At 47.6% G+C, this 24,198-nt stretch overlaps 1 protein-coding gene and 1 long non-coding RNA gene across 3 annotated transcripts in view; one reads left to right on the top strand and one right to left on the bottom strand.

Moving 5' to 3' along the window:
- Positions 1–833: 833 nt before the first annotated feature.
- On the bottom strand, positions 834–4,637 carry LOC117355081. Its single transcript, XR_004538277.1, has 3 exons — positions 4,552–4,637; positions 1,410–1,597; positions 834–983 (listed from the first exon to the last, which is right to left on the bottom strand). It is a non-coding gene; the product is annotated as an uncharacterized LOC117355081 (long non-coding RNA).
- Positions 4,638–8,231: 3,594 nt separating this feature from the next.
- The window catches only part of OXR1 (oxidation resistance 1), a 325,515-nt gene continuing 309,548 nt past the window's right edge, over positions 8,232–24,198 (top strand). For both annotated transcript variants that reach the window (XM_033933067.1, XM_033933066.1), the window contains exon 1: positions 8,232–8,728. In XM_033933067.1, the coding sequence (XP_033788958.1) occupies positions 8,575–8,728 (154 nt within the window). In that variant the 5' untranslated portion in view covers positions 8,232–8,574. The remainder of the gene's footprint in view (positions 8,729–24,198) is intronic.

Raw genomic sequence — 24,198 nt, 5'->3', positions numbered from 1 at the left:
TTGTAGTGTTTTTGTATTATTGATTTTAACTTAACACATGATGGTCCTTCATGCCGTCTTCGCTCTCTAGCCACTAATATTAAATTAACTCAACATAATCACTTCTCCATCCACTCTGTTGGACATACCCTTAATCTTGTTTTTATCTCTTTGAATCTTCACTATTTGCTCGTTATCTTTGCATTCTACCCTGGTATCTTGGTCTGATCATTACCTTTTCAGCTTTACCACCCAGGTTGTTTTGCCTCCTAAGCTAAGCTTATCATGGCAAGGGATCTCCCTGCTGCGATAGATATCCCCCCGAACGAAAGTGGTAGGAGGAATGCCCAATCCCTCCTGCCCGGAACACCCCCCTCCCCGAATGAACGTGGCAGGAGGGTGCCCAATCCCTCCTGCTGGAATACCCCCCCACCCTCCTGAAGATCGCAGGCAGGAGGGTGCCCAATCCCTGCCGAACACCCCTCCCAAAGATCACTGGCAGGAGGGTGCCAATCCCTCCTGCCAGAACACCCCCCACTGTAGTCCCCCACTCGTGGACCCCTCCCCACTAATCATTAATGATGGACGGACAGGTTTTTCTACCGTCCTGCTGGCAGGCCTGCTTCCGTCGAAATGAGGCAGGCCTGCCTCTTCCCGGTGCATTGTGAGATGCACCACAGAGGGACCTAAGGCCTGATTGGCCCATAGGTGGGGCCTTAGGTGCCTGGGCCAATCAGACCTTAGGCCCCCTCCACAGTGCATCCCAACACGATTCATGGACAAGAATGTGATTTTGCAAATTACAAATGCGCTTAAACAACTTTCTTTACCTACTCACTTGCATTCGCTTAATGAACAAGTGGAAACCTTCATTCAACACACAGAAATATCATTGATACACATGCCCCTTTAACAAGTCAAAGCATGTATCGCACTCAAAATAAACCATGGTTTTCAGAATCTCTTCATCTATAAAAATCGTATGTCCAGAAATCAGAATGCACCTGGAAAAAACAGCTGAGAATCACACACTGCTTAAAACTAGATACAATGAATATTGGTTAGCACTTAAATGAGTCAAGAAAGATTACCGGTACTTCTCCTTACATTTCATAAGAGCTCACAACAGACCCCCCCCCCCCATGCACTTTACACCATTTTCAAATCTATTTCACCTAAATTTCCAAGTACCCCAGATCCTCTCCTCCTTCCATGGACTCTCTTGTTCACAAATAGGAACATAAACTGGCATCATTACGTTCATTACTTGGAGTTATTAATCCATTCCCTGCGCATTCATATAAACATGATGGCAGATAAAGGCCAAATGGCCCATCTAGTCTGTCCATCCGCAGTAACCATTATCTTTCTCTCTCTGTCCACAAGCTTGAATCCCCATTGCCCATCACGTTGCACTTCATTCAACCTACCAGAAATAACAGATATCACTAAGGTGATTTCAATGGTAAATCCCTCTGCTCCATTAACAGATCCTTGGCCTTCATTCCTGGTTAAGAAACTTCACAGTCTCCTAGTTTCATTTCTTGAGCTGGTTTTCCAGTGCAGTCTCACTGAAGGAGGGTTTCCCTCTTGGAAGCATGCAATGGTTTGTCCGCTTCTTTAAAACAAATTTAGACCAATCTTTAGCCAACAACTTCCATCTAATATCTAACTTACCTCATTTCTCATAAATTGTCTACCAACAATTGAATAGATATACTGAAATGACAAATATTTTCCACCCTTTTCAAGTAGGCTTCCACTCAAATCACAGTGCCAAAACTATTCTACTAGTACTACATGACATCTGGGTTTCTTTAGATGCTCATTTATCACTAGTGGTGGTCTCATTAGACCTCTCCTCAGCATTTGACCTCATTGATCATTCATTGCCCATCAGTAGATTACATGAAATCAGTGTCTCAACAGGGGTATCTCAGGGATCTATTCTCTTGCCTCTGTTATTTAATATATTTCTTGCACCTATGCTCACAGTCATCCAAGATCACAGAGGCATCCCATTCTGTTATGCTGACAACATTCAGATTCTCTATCATTTTTCAGACTTCGCAGCTTCCTCCCAGGGACTGAATGTCTTACATAAGCCTCACAATGGCTTAAAACAAATCTATTAGCTCTAAACATCTTGAAGTGTAAATGCATCTGTTTCTCCAAATCAACTGATCACCAATCTCCTCCACCAAGCATTGCTGGTCATACATTAAACTTCTTGGACAATCTTAAGATTCTAGGCTTCATATGGTATAATCCTATGCCCCTTCTCTCCTTTGTGTAGCTGTCAGTGAGTGGTAATCTCTGCTCAGTGTTTCCTGGTTTTGCTATTCTAAGCTCTTTGAGTCGCTCTTTAAAGCTTTCAAACTCACGCTGAGGGTGCTCTTTATCTTAAAAATTTAGATTAGAGGTTTATATATTTTTGGTGGAGTCTAGGGAGTTAACTTTCTTGCAATGTCCTAGGGCATGTCCAACTTATATTTTGGTGTCTTTTAAGGATATTTTGTCTTGGGGTTTTTCCTATAGTAACCTTCTCTCCTTTGTATATGATTCATTTCAGCTTCACCCTCTCTCCATTTTTCTGTCTCTACCCTTTCCCCTATGCTCCGGCATCTCTCTCTTCTCCTTTTCTTCCTTCCCACTCAACCCCATGGCCTGGCATTTCTTTTCTATCTCTCCCTCCCCCTCCATGCTCTGGCATCTCTCCTTCCTTTCCCTCTGGTCTGGCATCTTTCTCCTTACTTTCACTTCCCTCCCCTCCATGCCCTGGTATCTTTCTGCTCTCCTTCTCTTCTATCTCTTCCTCCCCCCTCCATTATCTTGCATTTTCTCTCCTTCCTTGCCCCTTCTCTTCTATCTCTCCCTCCCCCCTCCATTATCTGGCATTTTCTCTCCTTCCTTTCCCCTGGTCTGGCATCTGTCTCCTTCCCTTCCCTCCCCCTCCATGGTCAGGTATCTCCTTTCCTTCCCCTCCCCCATGGTCTTGGCATCTCTTTCTTCTCCTCTCTCATCCCTGGTCTTCCATCTCCCTCCTTCCCTTTCTCCCCTCAACTGGGTGCAGCAGCATTTCTCTCCCCTCCACGACTGCCTGGTGAGGTGAGGTCAGCTTCCCTCCCATCCGCTCCCTCGCAGCCCTCTTGCCCGCCGCCCGTAAGTGAACAGAAACCAGGCCACAGGGCTCTAACACTGTGCGCTCTGACTTCCCTTCTCCTCCGAAATAGGAAGTTACATCATGAAGGGGGAGGGAAGAGAAGGGAAGCCGGCATGCGCAGTGTTAGAGCCTTGCGGCCTGGGTTCATTTTGCTCTAACACTATGTGCACCAGTTTCCATTCTCCTCTCGCCCCCTCATGACGTAACTTCCTGTTTTGAAGGAGAAGGGAAGCCGGCGCGTACAGTATTAGAGCCCCGTGGCCTGGGTTCAATTTGCTTGCGGGCAAGAGGGCAGCAAGGAAATGGGAGGGAAGCTGACCTCACCTCACCAGGCAGTCGAGGGTCCCCTGCCTTGTTTGCTTCCCCTTAAGGCTGGCCCTGGGGCCCCCTTGATATTTTCGGGCCCGAGGCACGTGCCTACTGAGCCTACCCTTTAATCTGGCCCTGGATGGAAGAAACATCCATCTCTAAAAACGTTTTTATTTAGACTTGTTTCAGTCACATCCAAAGTACAAAAAGGTGCTCTGATTGAGCAGCTGACCACTGGGGGCATTAAGGCATGACCCCTGATGAATCCTCCAGTGATTGTTGTACATCTCCCTCTCCCCTGAAAGTGAAATTGGAAGGGAATGCCAAGTTCTATGACAGCATCAAGTATTATGGGGAATAGCCTAGTAGGCAGAGCAGTGGGCTATAAACCAGCAGACCCAGATTCAATTCCCACTTTAACTCTCCCTCTTTTTTACCTTTAAATTGTGGGCCCTCTAGAAACAGATGTACACCTAAATGTTTATGATAACTGGAAGCCTGAAGGCTATTAAGGTGGTATACAGTCAGATACAGTAGGTATTCCCTGTTTCTAGAGTGTTTAGCATTTAAAATAAAAGAGTTGCAGGAGAATATAAACCTGGATTAAAGTCCACTGCACTGACAACTAGGCTTCCCCTCAGGTCTGCAGGGATGTCTGCATGGCCATTTCTGTAAAATGTTTGCCAGACATCCTTGTCACTCCATTGCTCCATGGTACAGATGCATCTCGAATACTGTGTACAGTTCTAGTCACCACATCTCAAAAAAGATATAGAGTAATTAGAAAAGTTACAAAGAAGGGTGACACAAATGATAAAGGGGATGGGACGACTTCCCTATGAGGAAAGGCTAAAGCAGTTAGGGCTCTTCAGCCTAGAGAAAAGGCAGCTTAGTGGAGATATGATAGAGGTCTATAAAATAAGAACATAAAAATAGACATACTGGATCAGACCAATAGTCCATCTAATGGAGTGGAATGGGTAGATGTGAATCACTTGTTTACTCCTTCCAAAAATGCTAGGACTAGAGCAAGGGTTCTTAACCTGGGTTTCAGGGGGCCCATGAGGGTCAGATAAAAATTAACATTTATGTTCACTCACCCGGTATGGTTGATTTTTCTCGTAGATAACAAGAGAGTAGATGTAGTAGTAATGGTAGTAGAAAACGTAGTTGTAGTAGAAGATCTGTTTTAATTTGAACAAGAAGATTGTATTTCTTAATTATAATGAGTGGCCGTTACTTTTTGCATTGTTTACTTTAAAGTTTAATAATACTTTGTAGATTGTTTACTTTAAAGTTTAATAATACTTTGTGTATGTCATATATGTATGAGACAATCAAATGTCAATAAAGTACATTATATTCATTGCATGTAAAGTTGTGTTAATGAATATTTCTGGGGAAGGGTGTCCATAGCTTTCATCAGATTCTTAAAGGGGTCTGTGACCAGTGTTCCCTCTAAGCGGGCGGGTGTTGTGAGCAAACTTTTTTCACCGTGAGCCAAAAATATCGGGCGCCAGCAAGTTATGAGCCAACTCGCCCGATTCTCCTCTCGCCGCCCTGCCATCTGCCGTACGCCTCTTCCGATCGTGCGCTGTGACGAGAAACGTGTGCGCTGCGATGTAATATTTTGTGCGCCAGCGCACGCCAGCGCAGCTTAGCGGGAACACTGGTTCAAATGGTTTTATTTATTTCCCCAAATTTATTTTTGTTATACGCATTGAAAATATTTGATATTGCGTTTAAATCAAAATCTCAATAAACTTGAAACGAGTGCCCGTGAGATTGTGGGAGGGTTAAATACTCAAAACTTAGAAGTTTTTGCTACGCCAGCTTTCTGGTATCTTTACATACAGTGGCGTACCTAGCATATGTAACATCCGGGGCCCATCATTTTTTGGCACCCCCCCCCCATCTGTAAGAAAAACATGATTTTTAGTAACAAACCACACGTCACACATGAGTACCTAGGAAAAGGCAGCATCTTACATATTGCAGTGAGCAGTACATCAATACACCCATTGTAAAACTAAACAAGCCAGACCAGCACAGATCAATCCTACACCGTCAATCCTAACAGAAAACACACAGAACACAGAAAACACCTTCGCCTAGTAAGGAATATGTAATCACAAACTAACCCCTCCCTCTTTTACAAAACTGTAGTGTGGATTTTAGCTACGGAGGTAACAGCTCTGATGCTCATAAAATTCTGAGCATCAGAGCTGCTACCACCAAGGCTGGTGCTAAAAACGCTTCACAGTTTTGTAAAAGGGGGGATAAAATAAAAATACATAGACAAAGGTTAAATTGAACCAGCAAGAAGCTGGACTCTGCATACAATGCTTCACAGAAACAGTGACACATGTCTCCTAAAGCAATAAATAAATAGAAATTTTTTTCTACCTTTGTCTTCTGTGGTTTCTCCTTTCCTCATCTTCTTGTAACTCTCTTCCTTCCATTCACTGTCTGCCGTCTCTCTTCCCCTATATGGCATCTTCTCTCCTTCTATGCCCCTTCCAGAAACTGTATGCCTCCCCCTTCCATCTCTCCTTTCACCCCATTGGTCTGGCATCTCTCTCCTCGCCTTCCCTCTCCCACACCTCTCCTCATAGTCTGGTATCTCCCCTTCCCTGATTCTCTGGCATCTCTCTCCTTTCCTTTTCTTCCATCTTTCGTTCCCCCTCCATGCTCTCACATCTCCCCCTTCCTTTTCCCTTAGACTGGCATACCTTCCTCCTATGCTCCAAGCCCTGGCATCTCCTTTAATTCCCTCCCTCATCTTCCTTCTCCCTCCAGCTGGGTACCGCAACACTCTTCCCTGCAGCTCTGCACTTCCCCACAATTGCCATGCTTCGGTTCCTCTTCTTCCTTCCTTCCCCCCCCCCCCCCCCCCGCGGGACCCTGCGGCACCATCAACTCTTACTCCCTCTAATGTCGGCCCTGCAGCTCCAGACTTCCTCGCACCTTCTCCCCTCCCCCTTTGGATCGCTATTATTTTAAATGTTATAGCCGCGGAGCTGTATCCATCAGTGGAGATGTCTAACCTCGGCCTGCCCCGGAACTCTTACTGCAGCAGCCGCCCGTCTAGGCAGGAACAGGAAGTCACTGTTGCAGTAAGAGTTCCGGGGCAGGCCGAGGTTAGACATCTCCACTGATGGATACAGCTCCGCGGCTATAACATTTAAAATAATAGCGATCCAAAGGGGGAGGGGAGAAGGTGCGAGGAAGTCTGGAGCTGCAGGGCCGACATTAGAGGGAGTAAGAGTTGATGGTGCCGCAGGGTCCCGCGGGGGGGGGGGGGAGGAAGGAAGGAAGAAGAGGAACCGAAGCATGGCAATTGTGGGGAAGTGCAATCCCCCCAATGCGTCCCCTTACCTTACCTCCCCTTACCTTTGCGACGCGTGTGTGCGCTGTGAAGAGAAACTTTGCGCTGCGATGTAATATTTTGTGCGCGCGCGCAGGCCAACGCACCTTAGCGGGAACACTGTCTGTGACTCCAAAAAGATTAAGAATCCCTGGTCTAGGTGCATGCAATGTAACTACTACATAGTAGATTTAAAGCGTACATAACATATTTCTTTGCTTAACATGTAATTAAACCTTGCTAAGCTAACTGCTTTCACCTATTCTTTGGCAATGAATTCCAGAGTTTAAAAAAGTCCGCAAGGAGCAGTGCAGGGTTTGAACCCACAACCTCAGGGTGTTGCTCTAACCACACTCTCCAAGGGGAATTAGCATCGGGGGTTGGAAGGGGCTGGAGAAACAGCATGAAGAGAGAGAAGGAGGGCTGGAGAAATAGCATGGAAGGAGGGAGGGAGAAGCATTATGGAGAGAGTGCTGGAGAAAAGAGCATGGAGTAGGGTAGTGCTGGGAAGGGAGGGACAGAAACAGCAGGAGAGGAGATTGAAAGGAGGGGTTGTAAGGAATGAGAGAGAAAGAAGCACCCACAGCAGAAGGGGGTGGAAGGAGAGTGAGAGGCACCCCTGGGGGAGGAGGGTTGGAGGAAGGAATAGAGAGAATCAGTGCTATAGGGTACAGAGGATGGTAAGGGGACCAAGGAAACGGGTGGAAGGTGAGCGGGGCCATGTGTCCTCTTTTTGGTTGTCACAAATATAGTAACCTTGCCTTTACATGCATAACAAAGTCTAATATTTTAAAAGTATGTGGTCTAATTATAGTTTTGGGTTTTTTTTTAAAATATATAGAATTGTCCTAGAGAGATAAAGATTGTGGAGCTCAATTTTCCAAATCTTGGAAGAAGTTGCAGATGAGCTAGGCTAGGGATCTGACAACTAATTGAGAATCTGTGTGGGAAACTAGCATAAAATTGAGGGTTTGCCTCGCCCTAGAACGCACAGTAGTAGGCCCTGGCTTTGCACTGAGCTTCTTCCCGCCGCACACATATATGAACTTTTTACTAAACTGCGACAAAATGAACACGCCCCGTCTTCTGCAACCACCACTTACAGGAGAGCAGCTGTTAGAAAATGATAGACATAAAAAAAAAAAAACCACCTTTTGGAGAAGTCAGATAACGGCCAAGCCCATGTCATCCCGAAAAAGGGAAGTGGTGGGGGGCACGAGACAGATTTCTCTACTTTATTATTATTATTACTTATTTAACATCTCTCCCTCTTCACCCCCGTGTAGTGGGAGAAACCGGGGTGGGTGGGGGGAGGGGGCTACACGGGCCTCAGGCCTCTGAGAAGTCTGACAGACTGGAGCGCAGATGGGCGGGGTGGCTGCTTGACATTTGTTGACAGTAGGAGTGGAGTTTCTCCATTCAAGGGCGGGGGAGATGGGCCAGGAGACGCGTTCTCTTTAAAGGGCGAAGGGGCGGGACGGCGTGAGTAAAGTTTGTGTCTCGCGCTGAAAAGTTTTCTACTGTACTGTATTTGTGCGCGAGGCGTGGAATGGTAGCGAGAGACAGAGAGAGAGAGAGACCGAAGTCGGCGTTAGCTACAAAAACATGGGCACGCTGTCGCTTTCAGTTTATTAACCAACAATCGCGGAGTCCGCTTTGAGCCTGTCCGGGTTTCGGGAACTCTTCCCGTTTCTAAGCTCGTTCCCTCACCCCCCCCCCCTTTCTCACCTTGGCGCCCTCCCACTTCACCACCGCCATGGAGTACCTGACGACGTTCACTGGCAAGAGCGGCCGCGTGCTGCGCGGTACGGCCAACAGACTATGGGGCGGGTTCCGCGAGGTCCACTTCCAGGATCTGCTACAGGAGAGCGCCCTGCGTGGTGGAGATGCGGCCGAAAAAGCATTCGCAGGTCTGCAGCTCTTTCTATCCCTGGGGGGTTAAGGGTGGTGGTGGTCAAGGGTGGTGGTGGTCATATAGGCACTGCTGGCGGGGCATACGCTCGCCCTAGGGCTGCTGCGATAGCTGGTTTCCATGCTGTCTGCGCTGTGAGACTTGATTTACTGCTCTTGAACCACTTAGAAGTGTCGGGGGGGGGGGGGGGAAAGAGAAACTTCGAAGGGCTGCGGCTGATCTAAGACAAAATCGACGCTGGACTGCGGGCTTTAGCTCATGAAATAAGTAATTTGGTCTTATTCCGCTGCTGTTGTGAAAGTTACTACTACTTCTGTTTATTATTTCTATAGCGCTACAAAGGTGTTTTTTTTTTTAATGCTTCCATGTTAACATGACATGTTCACAAGTTTCCAGAGTAGCTTACAACGGTTGAAAAGTCAGGACTGACTTGTTCTTTCTGATTTGGAGCGTTGCACTCTTTTGATAGCTACAGAATAATTTATGCTTTTTGAAGCTCCGCAACTGGAACTTACGTCTCCGTCTCTCTTCCTGGTTCTGAAATTTTTGACAGCTGCAGGTTTTTCTATTTGTTTACGTGATCGTTCGCCATGTAACGAAACACATTAGATTTTTTAGTAATAAGTATTTTGAGAGTATGTAGTAGCAGTAGTTTTCAAAGCAACAATTTTGAGGGAGAAGACTTCCGCTTGCTTGGACCTACCTTCCTCCTTGTGGTTTGCAGATCTAGTTTTTGCTCTTGTTTTGTTTTTACAAATTGAGCAATATTTTTGAGTTAAAAATGACTGTTTCCCTAATGTAACCGTCCTTAACATTAGCTTTCCTCAAAACTTTGTGGAAGGTTGGAGCAGGGTGAGGATTTCTACTAAAACTTCAGATTTTCTAAACTCAGTTGTTGTTAGAGAATGACATGGAGAAAATTTGTCCCAGCCGGGATCTATCTTCATCTCTGTGACTTTTGCCCCTATCACATCCTTGCAAGCTCTGTCCTCATTTGCACAAGCTTCAAACACTTTACAATCATAAGTGTTTCAGGCTTGTGCAGATGAGGACAGAGGTTGTAGGGACAGAACTCACGGGGAATGGTATGGAGATAGATCCCACAGGGACCAATTTGTCCCCATGTTGGGATCAATGCATTTATATCTAGGACAACCATCTCCAAATTGTATAGTCCAACAATCCAAATGTTATAATCCATCTCCAAATTGTATTGCCAGCGATTAACAGTACAATATCATAAAAAAATATAACAGTTTAAAACTTGAACATATTATTAAATAAGGAATATGTGCTTGTTCTGCACAGTTCCCTTTTGCACCTGCTTAGTGTTTTGCTACAAATTCTACTCAATCTGTGGTGGTCTCCTGCTTCCTTTGAGGGGAGGGGGTAATTATAGGGGGGCCCCATGCCTGTCCAAAATTGAAGAAGGCTGACTTTTTTTTTTGGCTGAGGCCTCAGTCCTGAGGGATGGTGTCTCAATATTTTTGTGCATGCTCTGAAAGGGGGTATGTTGGTGATTGAAATTTCTCAGATTTAGTGCTAGTGTATGAAAGAGAGTCTCCTCAAACATACTCAAATTATGACACAATTTCATATATTTTCATGCTTTGGAAGACTGTTCCAAAGGGCAGCCTGTGAGAGATGCTGAAAGATGCAGCGTGAGCAGACTCATAGCAGTGCTTCATTTGCATAGGTCAGTAGGGGCTGAAATAGGTTTACCAGACTTCGGGAAAACCCGGACATGTCCACTTTTTCAAGGACTGTCCGGGTGCCTGGATGGTTTTTGAAAAATGGGGGAGTCTGTCGGTTTAGTCAGCTCTCCTTACTCCCACACCTACCTATCCCCTGGCTGATTGCAGCAGCAACGAGGTAAGCCTGCTGCCACTAGCCTGTCCTGGAAGCCTCTTCTCCTCAAATTCCGCCTATGTGGGAAAAGGAAGTTGCTGCAGAGAAACAGAGGATGAGGAAGAGGCACCTAGGTGGTGGTGGTGGGTTTTAGAAAGATAGATTGTGAGGGGAAGCAGCGTTGGGAGGTCGGAGGAGGGAGGGTAGGGTACTGGAGAAATGGCATGGAGGAAGGGAGGGAGGGAAGGATGGCTGGAGAAGCATTCTGGAAAGGAGAGTGCAGGAGAAAAGAGCATGGAGTTAAGGTAGTGCTGGATGGGGGAGAGAGACAGAAACAGAAGGAGAGAGAGGGGCACCCATGGGGGGGAGGTGTGGGGATTGGAAGGAGAGAAAGAAAGAAGCACACACAAGAGAGGGGGGTTGGAAGAAGAGAAAGAAGCACCCTGTGGGGGAGGAGGGTTGAATGAAGGGGGAGAGAGAGAGAAGCACTAAAAGGGTAGGATGGTAAGGGGGACCAAGGAAATGGGTGGAGTGTGGGCGGGACTGTTGGTGGAGTGTGGATGGGGTCATGTGTCCTTTTTCTTTTTGTTTTTGCAAATATGGTAAAACCCTAGTTTGAAATATATGGCCATGGGAGGAAACAAAAAAAACAGATGCCCAGTGGTAGGGCTGGCCCATGTCTCCTCAAGAAAAATATTTTCTCATTCTTTTGAAGCCTGCCTTCCTTTTCACCTTTATGTGGCATCTTGTCCCTGAGCTTCTCTGGTACTGAATAGGTACCTTCTAGGTATTTGGGACAGTTACCGTACATATTTTTTTCCATTGTCTGTTAGTACCTTGTTTTCCCGAAAATAAGACTTTTCCCAAAAATAAGCCCTAGCTTGATTTTTAAAGATGCTCTTAATATAAGCCCTACCCCCAAAATCATCCCTAGTTAAGATCGACCCACAAAGCCCCCCTCTGAATGTCCCCAACACTCCCCGACTCCATCCCTGACACTAGTGCTGCTTGATTTGCCGAAAAAAAATCGGACTCGTCAAATTCAGCAACCCCCATCCCTGCTGCTTTAGGAGGCCTCGGAGTGGAGGTATGTCAGTCTCTCGGTGGGAGGGTTGGTGGGGTTCTGCTGCACAAGGAGATAGATGAGTGAGAGGGAGGAATGATGCTACACATGTGGGTAGAGGAGAATAAGGGAGAAATAGATGATTGTTGTACATGAAAAAAATAACCCAATAGATTATCACCTGTTGATTACTCAATTAATTGATCTTATATCAAGTTTTACTTCCAAAGATATTACAAAAATGTTACTCTTCAACCAATGTTATTTATAGCAATTTAAGACATTTGTATGGACCTTCTGTTTGTAACTAGGCACCACACTGCCGGTTACTTTATTCTGCATCAGTCCAAATTTATTAACTTCATTAACTTTATTTCATTCTGTATTTTTTTTCTTTTCTTTCATGTATTTGGATTTGCTCCCACAAACGTTTACCTCGCTCCTGAAGAAAAGTTTCTAGTTGAAACATGCATGTCGGGGGAGGTGCAGGAGGAACTGTCTACTGTTAAGATAAGTGACTGGTTCCCTATAATCACAGCGCTAATAGGAATATGAAAACTATTAGGCTTGAGTTATATATAAAAAAACAATAGATACATCGTTTTAAAAAAAAAATCAAAATAACGTGAAAGAAAAAAAAAAATACAGAATGAAATAAAGTTAATGAAGTTAATAAATTTGGACTGATGCAGAATAAAGTAACCGGCAATGTGGTGCCTAGTTACAAACAGAAGGTCCATACAAATGTCTTAAATTGCTATAAATAACATTGGTTGAAGAGTAACATTTTTGTAATATCTTTGGAAGTAAAACTTGACATGAAAAAATAAGACATCCTAAAAAATAAACCCTAGTGTGTTGTTGGACTCAAAATTAATATAAGACACTGTCTTATTTTTGGGGAAACATGATATTATTTCCCTTTATAAATGCAACTTATATTATTATCTTTGTAATACTTGCTGGCATTGAGTGTGGGACTGCGGTAGAGGGAAGCCTGCAGAGCCCACGCAAGCTGCCCAAAGATGTTGCCAGCAGTGATTCAGGCCGCAGCGATGGCGTGCCAACCTCACACCAAAATCTGCACAGACCTCAAGTAATTCTGCGTTCCTGCATTATGCAGTAGTGCAGAATTCCGCCAGGAGTAGTTTAATGTGATCAAGTGGAAAGTGATGCATGTGGGAAAGAGGAACCCGAATTATAACTACATGATGCTGGATTCCACATTAGGAGTCGGTGCCCAAGAAAAGGATTTAGGTGTCATGGTTGAGGATATGTTGAAACTCTCAGCTCATTATCTGGCCGTGGCTAAGAAATCAAATTGAATGTTAGAAATATTAGGAAAGGCATGGGAAACAAAGATAAAAATGTTGTTATGCCTCTGTGTTGCTCTATGGTACAGCTGTACCTCGAATACTGTGTGTAAATCTGGTTGTCTTATCTTGTAAAGATATAGCAGAATTAGAAAAGGTACAAAGAAGGGTGACAAAAATGATAAAGGGAATGGAATGATTTCCCTAGGAGGAAAGACTCAAGCTACTAAGTAGTAGATTTACAATAAACCGGAAAAAATATTACTTCATAGAACATGTAATTAAACTCTGGAATTCATTGCCAGAGAATGTGGTGAAATCCCCAGCAGCAGGATTTTAAAGAGGTTTGGATAATTTCCTAAAAATGAAATCCATAGGCCATTAAGAACATAAGTAATGCCTCTGCTGGATCAGACCTGAGGTCCATCGTGCCCAGCAGTCCGCTCACGCGGCGGCCCAACAGGTCCAGGACCTGTGCAGTAATCCTCTATTTATACCCTTCTATCCCCTTTTCCAGCAGGAAATTGTCCAATCCTTTCTTAAACCCCTATTATGTCCTCTGGAAGCGTATTCCAGGTGTTCACCACACGTTGGGTAAAGAAGAACTTCCTAGCATTTGTTTTGAATCTGTCCCCTTTCAACTTTTCCGAATGCCTTCTTGTTCTTTTAATTTTTGAAAGTTTGAAGAATCTGTCCCTCTCTACTCTCTCTATGCCCTTCATGATCTTGTAAGTCTCTATCGTATCCCCTCTAAGTCTCCTCTTCTCCAGAGAAAAGAGACCAGTTTCTCCAACCTCTCATTGTATGAAAGGTTTCCATCCCTTTTATCAGACGTGTCGCTCTCCTCTGAACCCTCTCGAGTAATGCTATATCCTTTGTAAGGTACGGCGACCAATATTGGACGCAGTATTCCAGATGCGGGTGCACCATCGCCCGATACAACGACAGGATAACTTCTTTCGTCCTGTTTATAATACCCTTCTTGATTATACCTAGCATTCTATTTGCTCTCTTAGTGGCCGCTGCGCACTGTGCCGTCGGCTTCATTGTCATGTCCACCATTACCTCCAAGTCCCTTTTTTGGGTACTCTCATTCAATAACATCCCTCCCATCGTATAGTTGTACCTCGGGTTTCTGCTTCCCACATGCAATACTTTACATTTCTCAACCTTGAACTTCATCTGCCATCTTGTCGCCCATTCCCCTAGTTTGTTGAAGTCCCTTTGCAATTCTTCGCAGTCCTCTTTAATCCGAGCTCCACTAAATAGTTTGGTGTCATCCGCAAATTTTATTATCTCACACTTCGTCCCTGTTTCTAGATCATTTATGAATCTATTAAATAGCAGCGGCCCGAGCACTGAGCCCTGCGGAGCACCACTCGTGACCCTCCTCCAGTCCGAGTAGTGGCCCTTCACCCTTACCCTCTGTTTCCTACCCGCCAACCAGTTTCTGATCCATCTATGTATGTCTCCGTCCACCCCATGGTTCTTCAGTTTCCGGAGTAGACGTTCATGAGGCACCTTGTCAAAGGCTTTTTGGAAATCTAGGTATATGATGTCTATGGGAGTCTCTGTCTATCCGTTTGTTAATTCCTTCGAAGAAGTGCAATAAGTTAGTTAGGCATGATCTCCCCCTGCAGAAACCATTTGGCTGGTTATCAGAAGTTCGTTTCTTTCAAAATGTTCATCGATGTTTTCTTTTATTTATTTATTTATTGAGGAAGTTTGGAGAAATTCACTGCTTATTTCTAGGATAAGCAGCATAAAATCTTTTTTACTACTAGGGATCCGGGTTGGCCATTGTTGGAAACAGGATACTGAACTTGATGGACCTTCAGTCTGTTCCAGTAAGGCATTTATGTTCTTATGTTATGACCCCATTTTTTTTTTTTTTTCTTTCTTGACTGCTAGTTCTTCCCCCCCCCCCGCCCTTTAGAATGTTATTCAACCTAGGATTTCTATTTCCAGTTTCTATTTACGTTTGATATATCATTCATTGTGAGGGCTTCTAGGCGGTTTACATAGAAACATGATGGCAGATAAAGGCCAAATGATCCATCCAGGCTGCCCATACGCAGTAACCATTATCTTTTCCTCTCTCTAAGATCCCAAGTACCTATCCCGTGCTTTCTTCAATTCAGACACAATCTTTGTCTTCACCACCTCTTCCGGGAAACTGTTCGAAGCATCTACCACCCTTTCTGTAAAAAAGTATATCCTTAGATTACTTCTGAGCCTGTCACTTCTTAACTTCATCCTATGCCCTCTCATTTCAGAGTTTCCTTTCAAATGAAAGCGACTTGACTCATGCGCATTTATGCCATGTAGGTATTTAAATGTCCCTATCATATCTTCCGCCTCCTGCCTTTCCTCCAAAGTATACATATTGAGATTTTTAAGTCTGTCCCCATATGCCTTATAGCAAAGACCATTCACCATTTTAGTAGTCTTCCTCTGGACAGACTCCATCTTTTTTTTTTTTTTTTATATCTTTTTGAAGTTTGGTCTTCAGAATTGCATGCTATTCTAAATGATGTTTCACCAGAATCATATATAAGGGCATCAGTACCTCCTTTTTCCGAATAGCCATACCTCTCCCTATGCACCCTAGCATCCTTCTAGCTTTTGCCATCACTTTTTCAACCTGTTTGGCTACCTTAAGATGATCACATGCAGTCGCACCCAAGTCCCGCTCTTATGTAGTGCACATAAGTTCTTCACCCCCTAAACTGTACCATTCCCTCGGGTATTTGCAGTCCAAATGCATGACCTTGCATTTCTTAGCATTAAATCTAGCTTCCAAATTTCAGACCATTCTTCAAGCTTTGCCAGGTCTTTTTTCAGGTTATTCACACCATCCTGGGTGTCTACTCTTTTGCAGATTTTAGTATCATCCACAACTAGGCAAATCTTACCCGACAGCCCTTCAGCAGTATTGCATATAAAAATGTTAAAAAAAAAGCAGTCCCAAGAACAGAACCTTGAGGCATGCCACTGGTAACATCACTTTCCTCACAGCAATCTCCATTGACCACTATCCTGTGTTGCCTTCCACTCAACCAGTTCCTGACCCAGCCTATCACTTTGCGGCCCATCCAGAGGTTACTTGGTTTATTTCTTAGATGCCTGTGTGGACACTGTCAAAGGCTTTGCTAATTTAAATACACCACATCTAGAGCACTCCCTCTATCCAATTCTCTGGTCACCCAGTCAATGAAATTGATCAGATTTGTCTGACAAGATCTACCTCTAGAGAAATCATGTTGTCTTGTAATCCACTGGATTCCAGAAACTTCACCTTTCTCTGTTTTAAAAGCATTTCCATTAATTTTCTTCTGTTACGTCCCTGCCAAATCCTATATGCTAGGTGTTCAATCACAACCCGCCATCTGGGAGTTGCAGAAATCCACAAAATGTCTGAGCACATGCTCCACCCCCTTAGCCTCAGAGCTAGCAAACATAGCCAGATACAATTTCTGCAAGCAATCTGTGCATAAGTCTTTTGCATTTGCTCTTCTTCTTTTTGTTATTTTTTGCTTAGTTTGATTTCTTGGTGGCTTAAGTGCTTTGAGACCCCTTCCCCTGTCTGCGGAAAGGTCGCAGTCCTTTGGTGCAGGACTGCTGCTTCACTGAGAAAATGGTGGAAATGTGGAGCCAGCCTGCTGTGTGCCACCATTTCTAAACTCGGGGTCCCTTCCCCTGGGAGTCTGATTGCCGGTGAGCTTTTCACAGGTTTCAAGCGCAGGCCATATGTGAAACCTTCCCGGGTTTCAAGGTGCAGGCTGCTTTTCCCGCCCCTGACCGCATAGACAAGGATCCATGGGGGTGGAGGTTATAGTCGGATTCATTTGGAGCTGTTTCTGAGGCAGAAAATCCTTTATCCCAGGACAAGCAGGCAGCATATTCTCACACATGGGTGACGTCACCGACGGAGCCCCACAGCGGACAGCCTTGAAAGCAGACTTGCTTGAAGATCTTTATAAAGAGCTTCCGAGTGCTGCATCGCGCATGCGTGCGTGCCTTCCCGCCCGAACTAGAGGGCGCATCTCCTGTGAGGATCCTCAGTTCAACGTTTTCGCGGAGCCGAGAAGACCTTTTTCCATAGCAAAGCAGCAGATGAATCCAGACTAGTGGGTATAGCTCACATCGACCAGCAGGTGGAGATAGAGAACTGATTAACAGTTGGCCTTAAAGCCTGGTGTTCCTTCTGTTGATTCAGTTTTGCTCTATCTCCCAGCAGGGACTGAGCTAGCCCACTAGCTCCTGGATTCTAGCTGCTGCCGGAGATATTGGTGTTCGGTGGACTTCCTCTGTTGAGACTCAGTCTCTTCAGTAGGACAGGGGTGCCTGGCTGAGTGGTGCCGGCTTTAGGAGTTACACCTGGGCCCTCCCAGGTCCCTGCTCCACCCTCCCCTCCGGGTGATTGAGGGGTTTGTTTGTCCTGCAGGGGTCTTCTTTCTTCATTCCAGTACAAAAAAAAAAAAAAAAAGAAAAACAGTCAACTTCCTGTCTAATGCTGAGCTTTGCAATCTTTGCATTTGCCTTCAGTACACTTACCAGCCGTGTCCTGGCGTCTGAAATCGCGGGAGCAAATTGGTGAGTGTTTTCCCTGCCTCACGGCTTGGGTATCGCGTTCCCGAGTGTAGGGGTGGTTGGGGGCGGAGTCGGCAGTCAGCGGCGTTCGCCGCGTGTGGAAAAAAAAACAACAAAAAAAAAATGCCGTGCTGGAACGCGGGATGGCTACGGAGGCCGGTCAGCGGTGTTCGCGCTGTGGAGCGCGTAGAACACCGTCGGGCCTTTGCTCTGCCGAGTGTGAGGCTACACCGGCAGAAGATGCCTTTTTGCAGGCTTGTGAGCTTGCTATTGCCCGGGTCAGGGAGGCAAGGGAGATGTCCCCGGCACGCGAGGGTGAGTCAGAGCTGCGGGACTCTTCCGTGGCAGTGGGGAGTCCGGCGGCGGCGGGGGAGTCGGGAGCACCTGCGGAAGTCGCGGCCCCGCTCCCCGGCACGGATCAGGGCGGGTCAGCGGCCCTTCCGTTTGGTTCATTTTCGCCGGAATTTGTTATGCTGCTGCACCGGGCATTTTTGTTACAGGGTGCGCAGCCCGTCCCGCCGGTGCCGGTGGTCGATGTGTCCCTTCCGGTGCCCTCGAAGTCGGCTGTGGGGCCTGGTGAGACAGGCAGGCTGGCTGAGGGCACGGTGGGGTCGCCGGGGCGGTCGCTGGTAGCAAAGAAGCGCAGGCTCGCGACCGCGGAAGCAGAGGATATTCTGCCTAGATCCCCTTTTTCTCTTCCGGAATCGTTGGAGGAGGGGGAGGTCCTGTATTGGGATACAGGGGATCCCCCGGGTCAAGAAGTGGATGACCCGTCCGCTCTACGTTTGTTTCATAGAGAAGAACTTTCTTCCTTAATTTTGAAGGCTTTACAGGGGCTGAATATTTCTCAGGCAGATACTGCGGTATCGGGTAATCCCCTGATGGCAGGTACACGGAGACCCCCTAAGTCTTTTCCGGTGCATGAAGCCATGCAGGAGCTGATCTCGGCGCAATGGGATACGCCAGAAGCCAGTTTAAGAGTGGCAAAAGCCATGCGGCTCTTGTATCCGGTTGACCCGACTGAACTAGATAAGTTTAGGTTACCCAGGGTGGATGCTTTGGTGGCAGCGGTAACCAAAAAGACTACCTTACCGGTGGAGGGGGGAGTGACATTGAAGGATGCGCAGGATAGGAAGATTGAATCTTCATTAAAAATGTCCTTTGAGGTAGCGGCAGTTACCTTGCAGGCCGCAATCTGCAGCTCTTATGCGGCGCGAGCATGTCTGCAGTGGTCGCAGGTCATGTCAGATAATTTAATGGAGTCTGGGGGTTCTGTCCCTTCGGAGCTGGCAGATTTGGAGTCTGGCTTGGCGTATTTAGCAGACTCCTTATATGATATTATTAGGGCGTCTGCGAAGCAGATGTCTCTTTCAGTGGTATCTCGCAGATCCTTATGGCTACAGCATTGGGCGGCCGATGCAGCTTCTAAGCTTCGGCTGGTGAGACTCCCTTTTAAAGGGGGTTTATTGTTTGGAGAAGATTTAGATAAACTGGTGAAAGATTTTGGGGATACCAAAACTCAACGTTTACCGGAGGATAGGGCTAGGCCCCCGGTGAGGCCCTCATCGTCTAGACCGCGCTTCAGGGATGTTCGTAGATCCAGGTCTGGTAAGCCTTTCTTCAGATCGGCATCTGGTTCGTCCTCTGCTTCGAGACCGAGGTTTCAGCAGAGGGGTTCCTTTCGTACGACGAGACCCTCTTCGGGGCAGTCAACACGTACCCCAACCACTCGCACTCCACAATGACGGGGGCTTGGCTCCCTCCGCCTTTCCCTTAGGGGGCCGGCTTTCGGAGTTCCGGGCGGAGTGGGCCACGATCACGTCAGATCAGTGGGTGTTGGACATTGTACAAGAAGGGTACAAGTTAGAGTTCGCCTCTCCCGTCGTAGATTCTTTCTTGGTGTCCCCGTGCGATGGGGCGGCCAAGGGAGACGCGGTCAGAATGACTCTTCAGGGGCTGCTCGAGCTAGGGGCAGTGGTACCGGTGCCCCCGGAGGAGGTCGGCAGCGGTATATATTCCCTTTACTTCATTGTACCAAAGAAGGGGGGGTCCTTCAGGCCGGTGCTGGATCTCAAAAGAGTCAACAGATTTCTCAGTGTTCGCCATTTCCGGATGGAGACGGTGCGCTCGGTTATTGCGGCTGTAAGACCGGGAGAGTTCCTCACGTCCCTCGATCTCAAGGAAGCGTACCTCCATATTCCGATCTGGCCTCCACATCAGCGGTATCTGCGGTTTGCGATTCTAGACCAGCATTATCAGTTTCGGGCAATGCCCTTTGGCTTGGCAACGGCTCCCCGCACCTTTTCCAAGGTCATGGTGGTAGTAGCCGCCTTTCTCCGCAAGGAAGGGATTCGGGTACACCCTTACTTAGACGACTGGTTAATCCGCGCCTCGTCCAGACAGGAGAGTGTGGCGGTTACTCAGCGAGTGATCTCTCTCCTCCGGTCGTTGGGGTGGATTGTCAACTTTCCCAAGAGTTGTCTGTCCCCGTCGCAGTCGTTGGTGCATCTGGGGGTGCGGTTCGACACGGCTCTGGGGAAAGTGTTTCTACCCCGAGACCGGGGGGAGAAATTGCAGGCTCAGATTCGCCTACTTCTCGGGTCGGCCAGACCTCGAGTTTGGGATTATGTACAGGTGCTGGGCTCCATGGTGGCGACTCTGGAGGTGGTCCCCTGGGCGCGGAGCCACATGAGGCCCTTACAACAGTCTCTGCTCTCTCGCTGGTCCCCAGCTTCTCTGAACTACAATGTACGTCTCCAATGGAGTCGTCGAGCAGCTCGCAGCATGCAATGGTGGCTCCACGAGTTGCATCTTTGGAGGGGCATGCTGTTGGCCACGCCGGACTGGGTGGTGGTCACAACGGATGCCAGTCTGCGGGGATGGGGGGCCCAGTGCCTGCAGGCGTCGGTGCAGGGGATGTGGTCCTTCCAGGAAGCCCAGTGGCCCATCAATTTGTTGGAATTAAGAGCGGTCAGACTGGCGCTGCTGGCTTTTCAGTCACTGATTCAGGACAAACCGACCAGAATCTTTTCGGACAGTATCACGGCGGTCGCCTATGTCAATCGGCAGGGGGGCACCCGGAGTCCGCAGTTGGCAGAAGAGGCAAGAACTTTGTTTCGATGGGCGGAGAGGCATGTTCCGCTTCTGTCGGCGGCACACATTGCAGGTCACGAAAACGTGCAAGGGGACTTTCTCAGCAGAAATCTTCTGGATCCGGGCGAGTGGGAGTTGTCTGCTCGAGCGTTCAGCCTGCTAGTCCGTCGGTGGGGGTTGCCGGAGATGGATCTCATGGCCTCGTCCCACAATGCGAAGTTGCCTCGGTTCTTCAGCAGACGCAAGGAAAAGGGATCGGAGGGTGTGGACGCGTTAGCTCTCCCATGGCCTCCGAATTCCCTTCTGTATGTGTTCCCGCCTTGGCCCATGATAGGTCGAGTGTTGCAGCGCATCTCTCGCTTTCGCGGCAGAGTCATCCTGGTGGCTCCGGATTGGCCGCGTCGGCCGTGGTACGCAGATCTGATGCAGCTTTTAGTAGGCGAGCGGGTAACGTTCCAGGTAACTCCGGACTTGCTGTCTCAGGGTCCAATTTGGATGGAAGATCCGGCCCGCTTTGGTCTTACGGCCTGGCTATTGAGCGGTCACGGCTAAAAAAGAAGGGCTATTCAGAGCGGGTGATCGCCACCCTGCTTAAAGCCAAGAAACTTTCGACGTCAGCCTCCTATGCGAGAGTCTGGAGGATTTTTGAGGCATGGTGCGGTCGCCAGGGAGTGGCGCCCTTCAAGGCTTCTCTGCCGGCGATTCTGGCTTTCCTGCAGGAGGGCGTAGAGAAAGGGTTAGCCTATAACTCTTTAAAGGTTCAGGTGGCGGCCATTGCCTGTTACAGGGGCCGGGTGGATCGCTCGGCTCTCGCATCGCAGCCGGACGTGGTCCGTTTCCTCAAGGGGGTTCACCATATCCGCCCGCCGGTAAAGCGAATTTGTCCAACATGGAATCTTAAACTCGTCCTTGGGAAGTTGCAGGGGGCACCTTTTGAGCCCCTGTCAGCGGCCACGTTGAAAGATATCACACTGAAAACAGTTTTTTTGGTGGCGATGGCTTCAGCAAGGCGAGTATCGGAGCTGCAGGCGCTTTCTTGCAGAGAACCCTTTTTGCGTTTTTCGGAGACTGGGGTGTCGGTGCGTATGGTGCCGTCCTTCCTGCCGAAGGTTATTTCTTCCTTTCATGTGAACCAGAGTTTGTTCCTTCCATCCTTCCGGAGGGAGGATTGGGGGAAACGATTTTTGTCTCTACGGCTACTAGATGTACGCCGTATGCTTCTCCATTATTTGGGAGTGACGAATGATTTTCGTCGGTCGGACCATCTCTTTGTTGCATTCGCGGGTAAAAACAAAGGGATGGCGGCGTCTAAAGCGTCCATTCCGCGTTGGGTCAAGGACACTATTGCTTCGGCGTATGTGTTGTCAGGGAAGAAGGTACCGGAGCACCTTCATGCTCATTCCACTCGGGCTTTGGCGACATCTTGGGCGGAGTCCGGGGGGATGTCTTTAGAGGAGATTTGCCGGGCGGCCACTTGGTCGTCGAGAAATACTTTTTCACAGCATTATCGGTTAGATGTAGCGGCCCGTTCAGAGGCGAGTTTTGGCGCTGCAGTGCTGGCAGAGGCGGCATTGGCGTCCCACCCAGTTTGTTTGCTTTGCTACATCCCACTAGTCTGGATTCATCTGCTGCTTTGCTATGGAAGGTAAAATTATGGTCTTACCTGTTAATTTTCTTTCCTTTAGAAGCAGCAGATGAATCCAGAGCCCCTCCCCAAATGCACTGTTGGTGTGTAGGGTGGTTAGTTGATGGGTTTAGTTGGGGCTATGGTTGGTAAGTGTATTATTTCTTTGCTGAAAAAAAAAAAAAAAACCCAACAAATAATAATATTAAGAAGAGAAAGACACATTTTCTACTGGAATGGAGTTTTGTTGCGGCTCATTCTCCTTTCGGGATGCTTGGGCAAAGTGCATAACTGAATCAAAAGAAGGAACACCAGGCTTTAAGGCCAACTGTTAATCAGTTCTCTATCTCCACCTGCTGGTCGATGTGAGCTATACCCACTAGTCTGGATTCATCTGCTGCTTCTAAAGGAAAGAAAATTAACAGGTAAGACCATAATTTTACCTTCGTCTCAGCTCTGAAGCTTCGTGCCTTCTCTGTCAAAAATTTAAAAAAAATAAAAAATAAAAAAGTATTTGTTTAATTTCTTTTATTTCTTTTTGTCCGGTCGGCGGGCTTTGGGCCTAGGCCCAACCGCTCAGCGCTACGGACTTTGTTTTTTCTATGTCCCGGCTTCTTACCGGGTTTAAACGTTGTTGTCACTGCGGCAAGACAATTTCCATCACCGACTCTCATAGTCAGTGTATGGTCTGTTTGGGTCCCAGACATTGCCCCGAAGATTGTCACCGCTGCTTGACTCTTCAACCTCGGGCTTTTCGTCGCCGCTGTGCTCATTTCGAACAACTTTTTAGCGGTAACTTTTTAGCGGTAACCGCCCAAGAAGGTCTCGACTTCAGTATCGAAGGCCTCGGCCCCTGGGTCGGCCTCGGGTTTGAAAGCCTCACCTTCGGCTTCGATGCAGGCCTTGACTTCGAAGACTTCGACCTCGACCCCTGCTGTTCTACCCGCTAGAGCCTCAACCTCGACATCCTCGGTCTTGAAGGCCTCGTCGGCTCCTCCTCTGAAGTCAGCTTCCGTGGGTAAGTCTCCTGCTTCTCTTTCAGGTACCATCCCTAACAAGCCACCAGAGTCTCAGGCTTCACAAACCATACCTCCGGGTTTGTCCGCCTCCTCGAGACCTCCAGCTAAGCGTGCCTCCAAGCATCGGGAATACTCATCTTCGAGGTTGCCCTCCTTGGAGCGCACTGCAGCACCTACGAGACCCGATCCTTTTGTCTCGGTGCCGATGTTCGAGGACATGTTGAAGTCCATTTTGACCACTCAAATTTCCTCGATTGTGGCTCAATTTGTCCCGTCCTCGACCCTGCCTCCTGTGGACCATCCTGTGCAGCAGTCTGATCCTCCTGTCGAGGTACGTCGAGGCAGGTCTCGGAAGCCTCATCGGCTCTCTTCTACTGACACTTCATCTGAGCCTCCGTCCATGTCTCCGCTGCCTCGTTCGAAGCATCGCTCGAAGCACTCGAGACACCTTCCTTCCAAGCTTCGTAAGTAGCCATCCTGGGTACAAAAGCTTTCAACTTCAATGGATCCTGAGACTTCCTCTGCATCCAAGCACAGATCTCGCCTTCGAGATGCTTCGACTACTTCTCCTCAAAGTTTATCCAAATCGAGGACTCCGCCGTCGAGGCCTGTTTTGCGAGACTCTTCCCCTTCTGCCTCGACACATTCTGTGCCTCGAACACCGAGAGCCTCGCTGCCGAGGACTTGAAGCGCAGGCATTCGCTGACTCCGCCTCATGCTGATAGTGCAGCTTCTTCCATCACTCTGCGCTTGGGTTCGGAGCCCTTATCTCAATATTCTAGAGAGGCTTCTCCATCCTACTCTGTGGTGCCTCGGTCTCACTCTCCCTCTCCAGAGGATGCCTCGACCTCGAAGTCTACTTCTTTTGCAAAGTTTGTCTTCGACATGGGGAAGGCCCTTCAATTAGATCTTCAT

This window comes from Geotrypetes seraphini, chromosome 2, assembly GCF_902459505.1.
Source record: "Geotrypetes seraphini chromosome 2, aGeoSer1.1, whole genome shotgun sequence".
In the NCBI taxonomy this organism is placed as follows: domain Eukaryota; kingdom Metazoa; phylum Chordata; class Amphibia; order Gymnophiona; family Dermophiidae; genus Geotrypetes; species Geotrypetes seraphini.
Note: the sequence above shows the minus strand (reverse complement) of the source record. Positions and strands in the feature narration are given on the sequence as shown.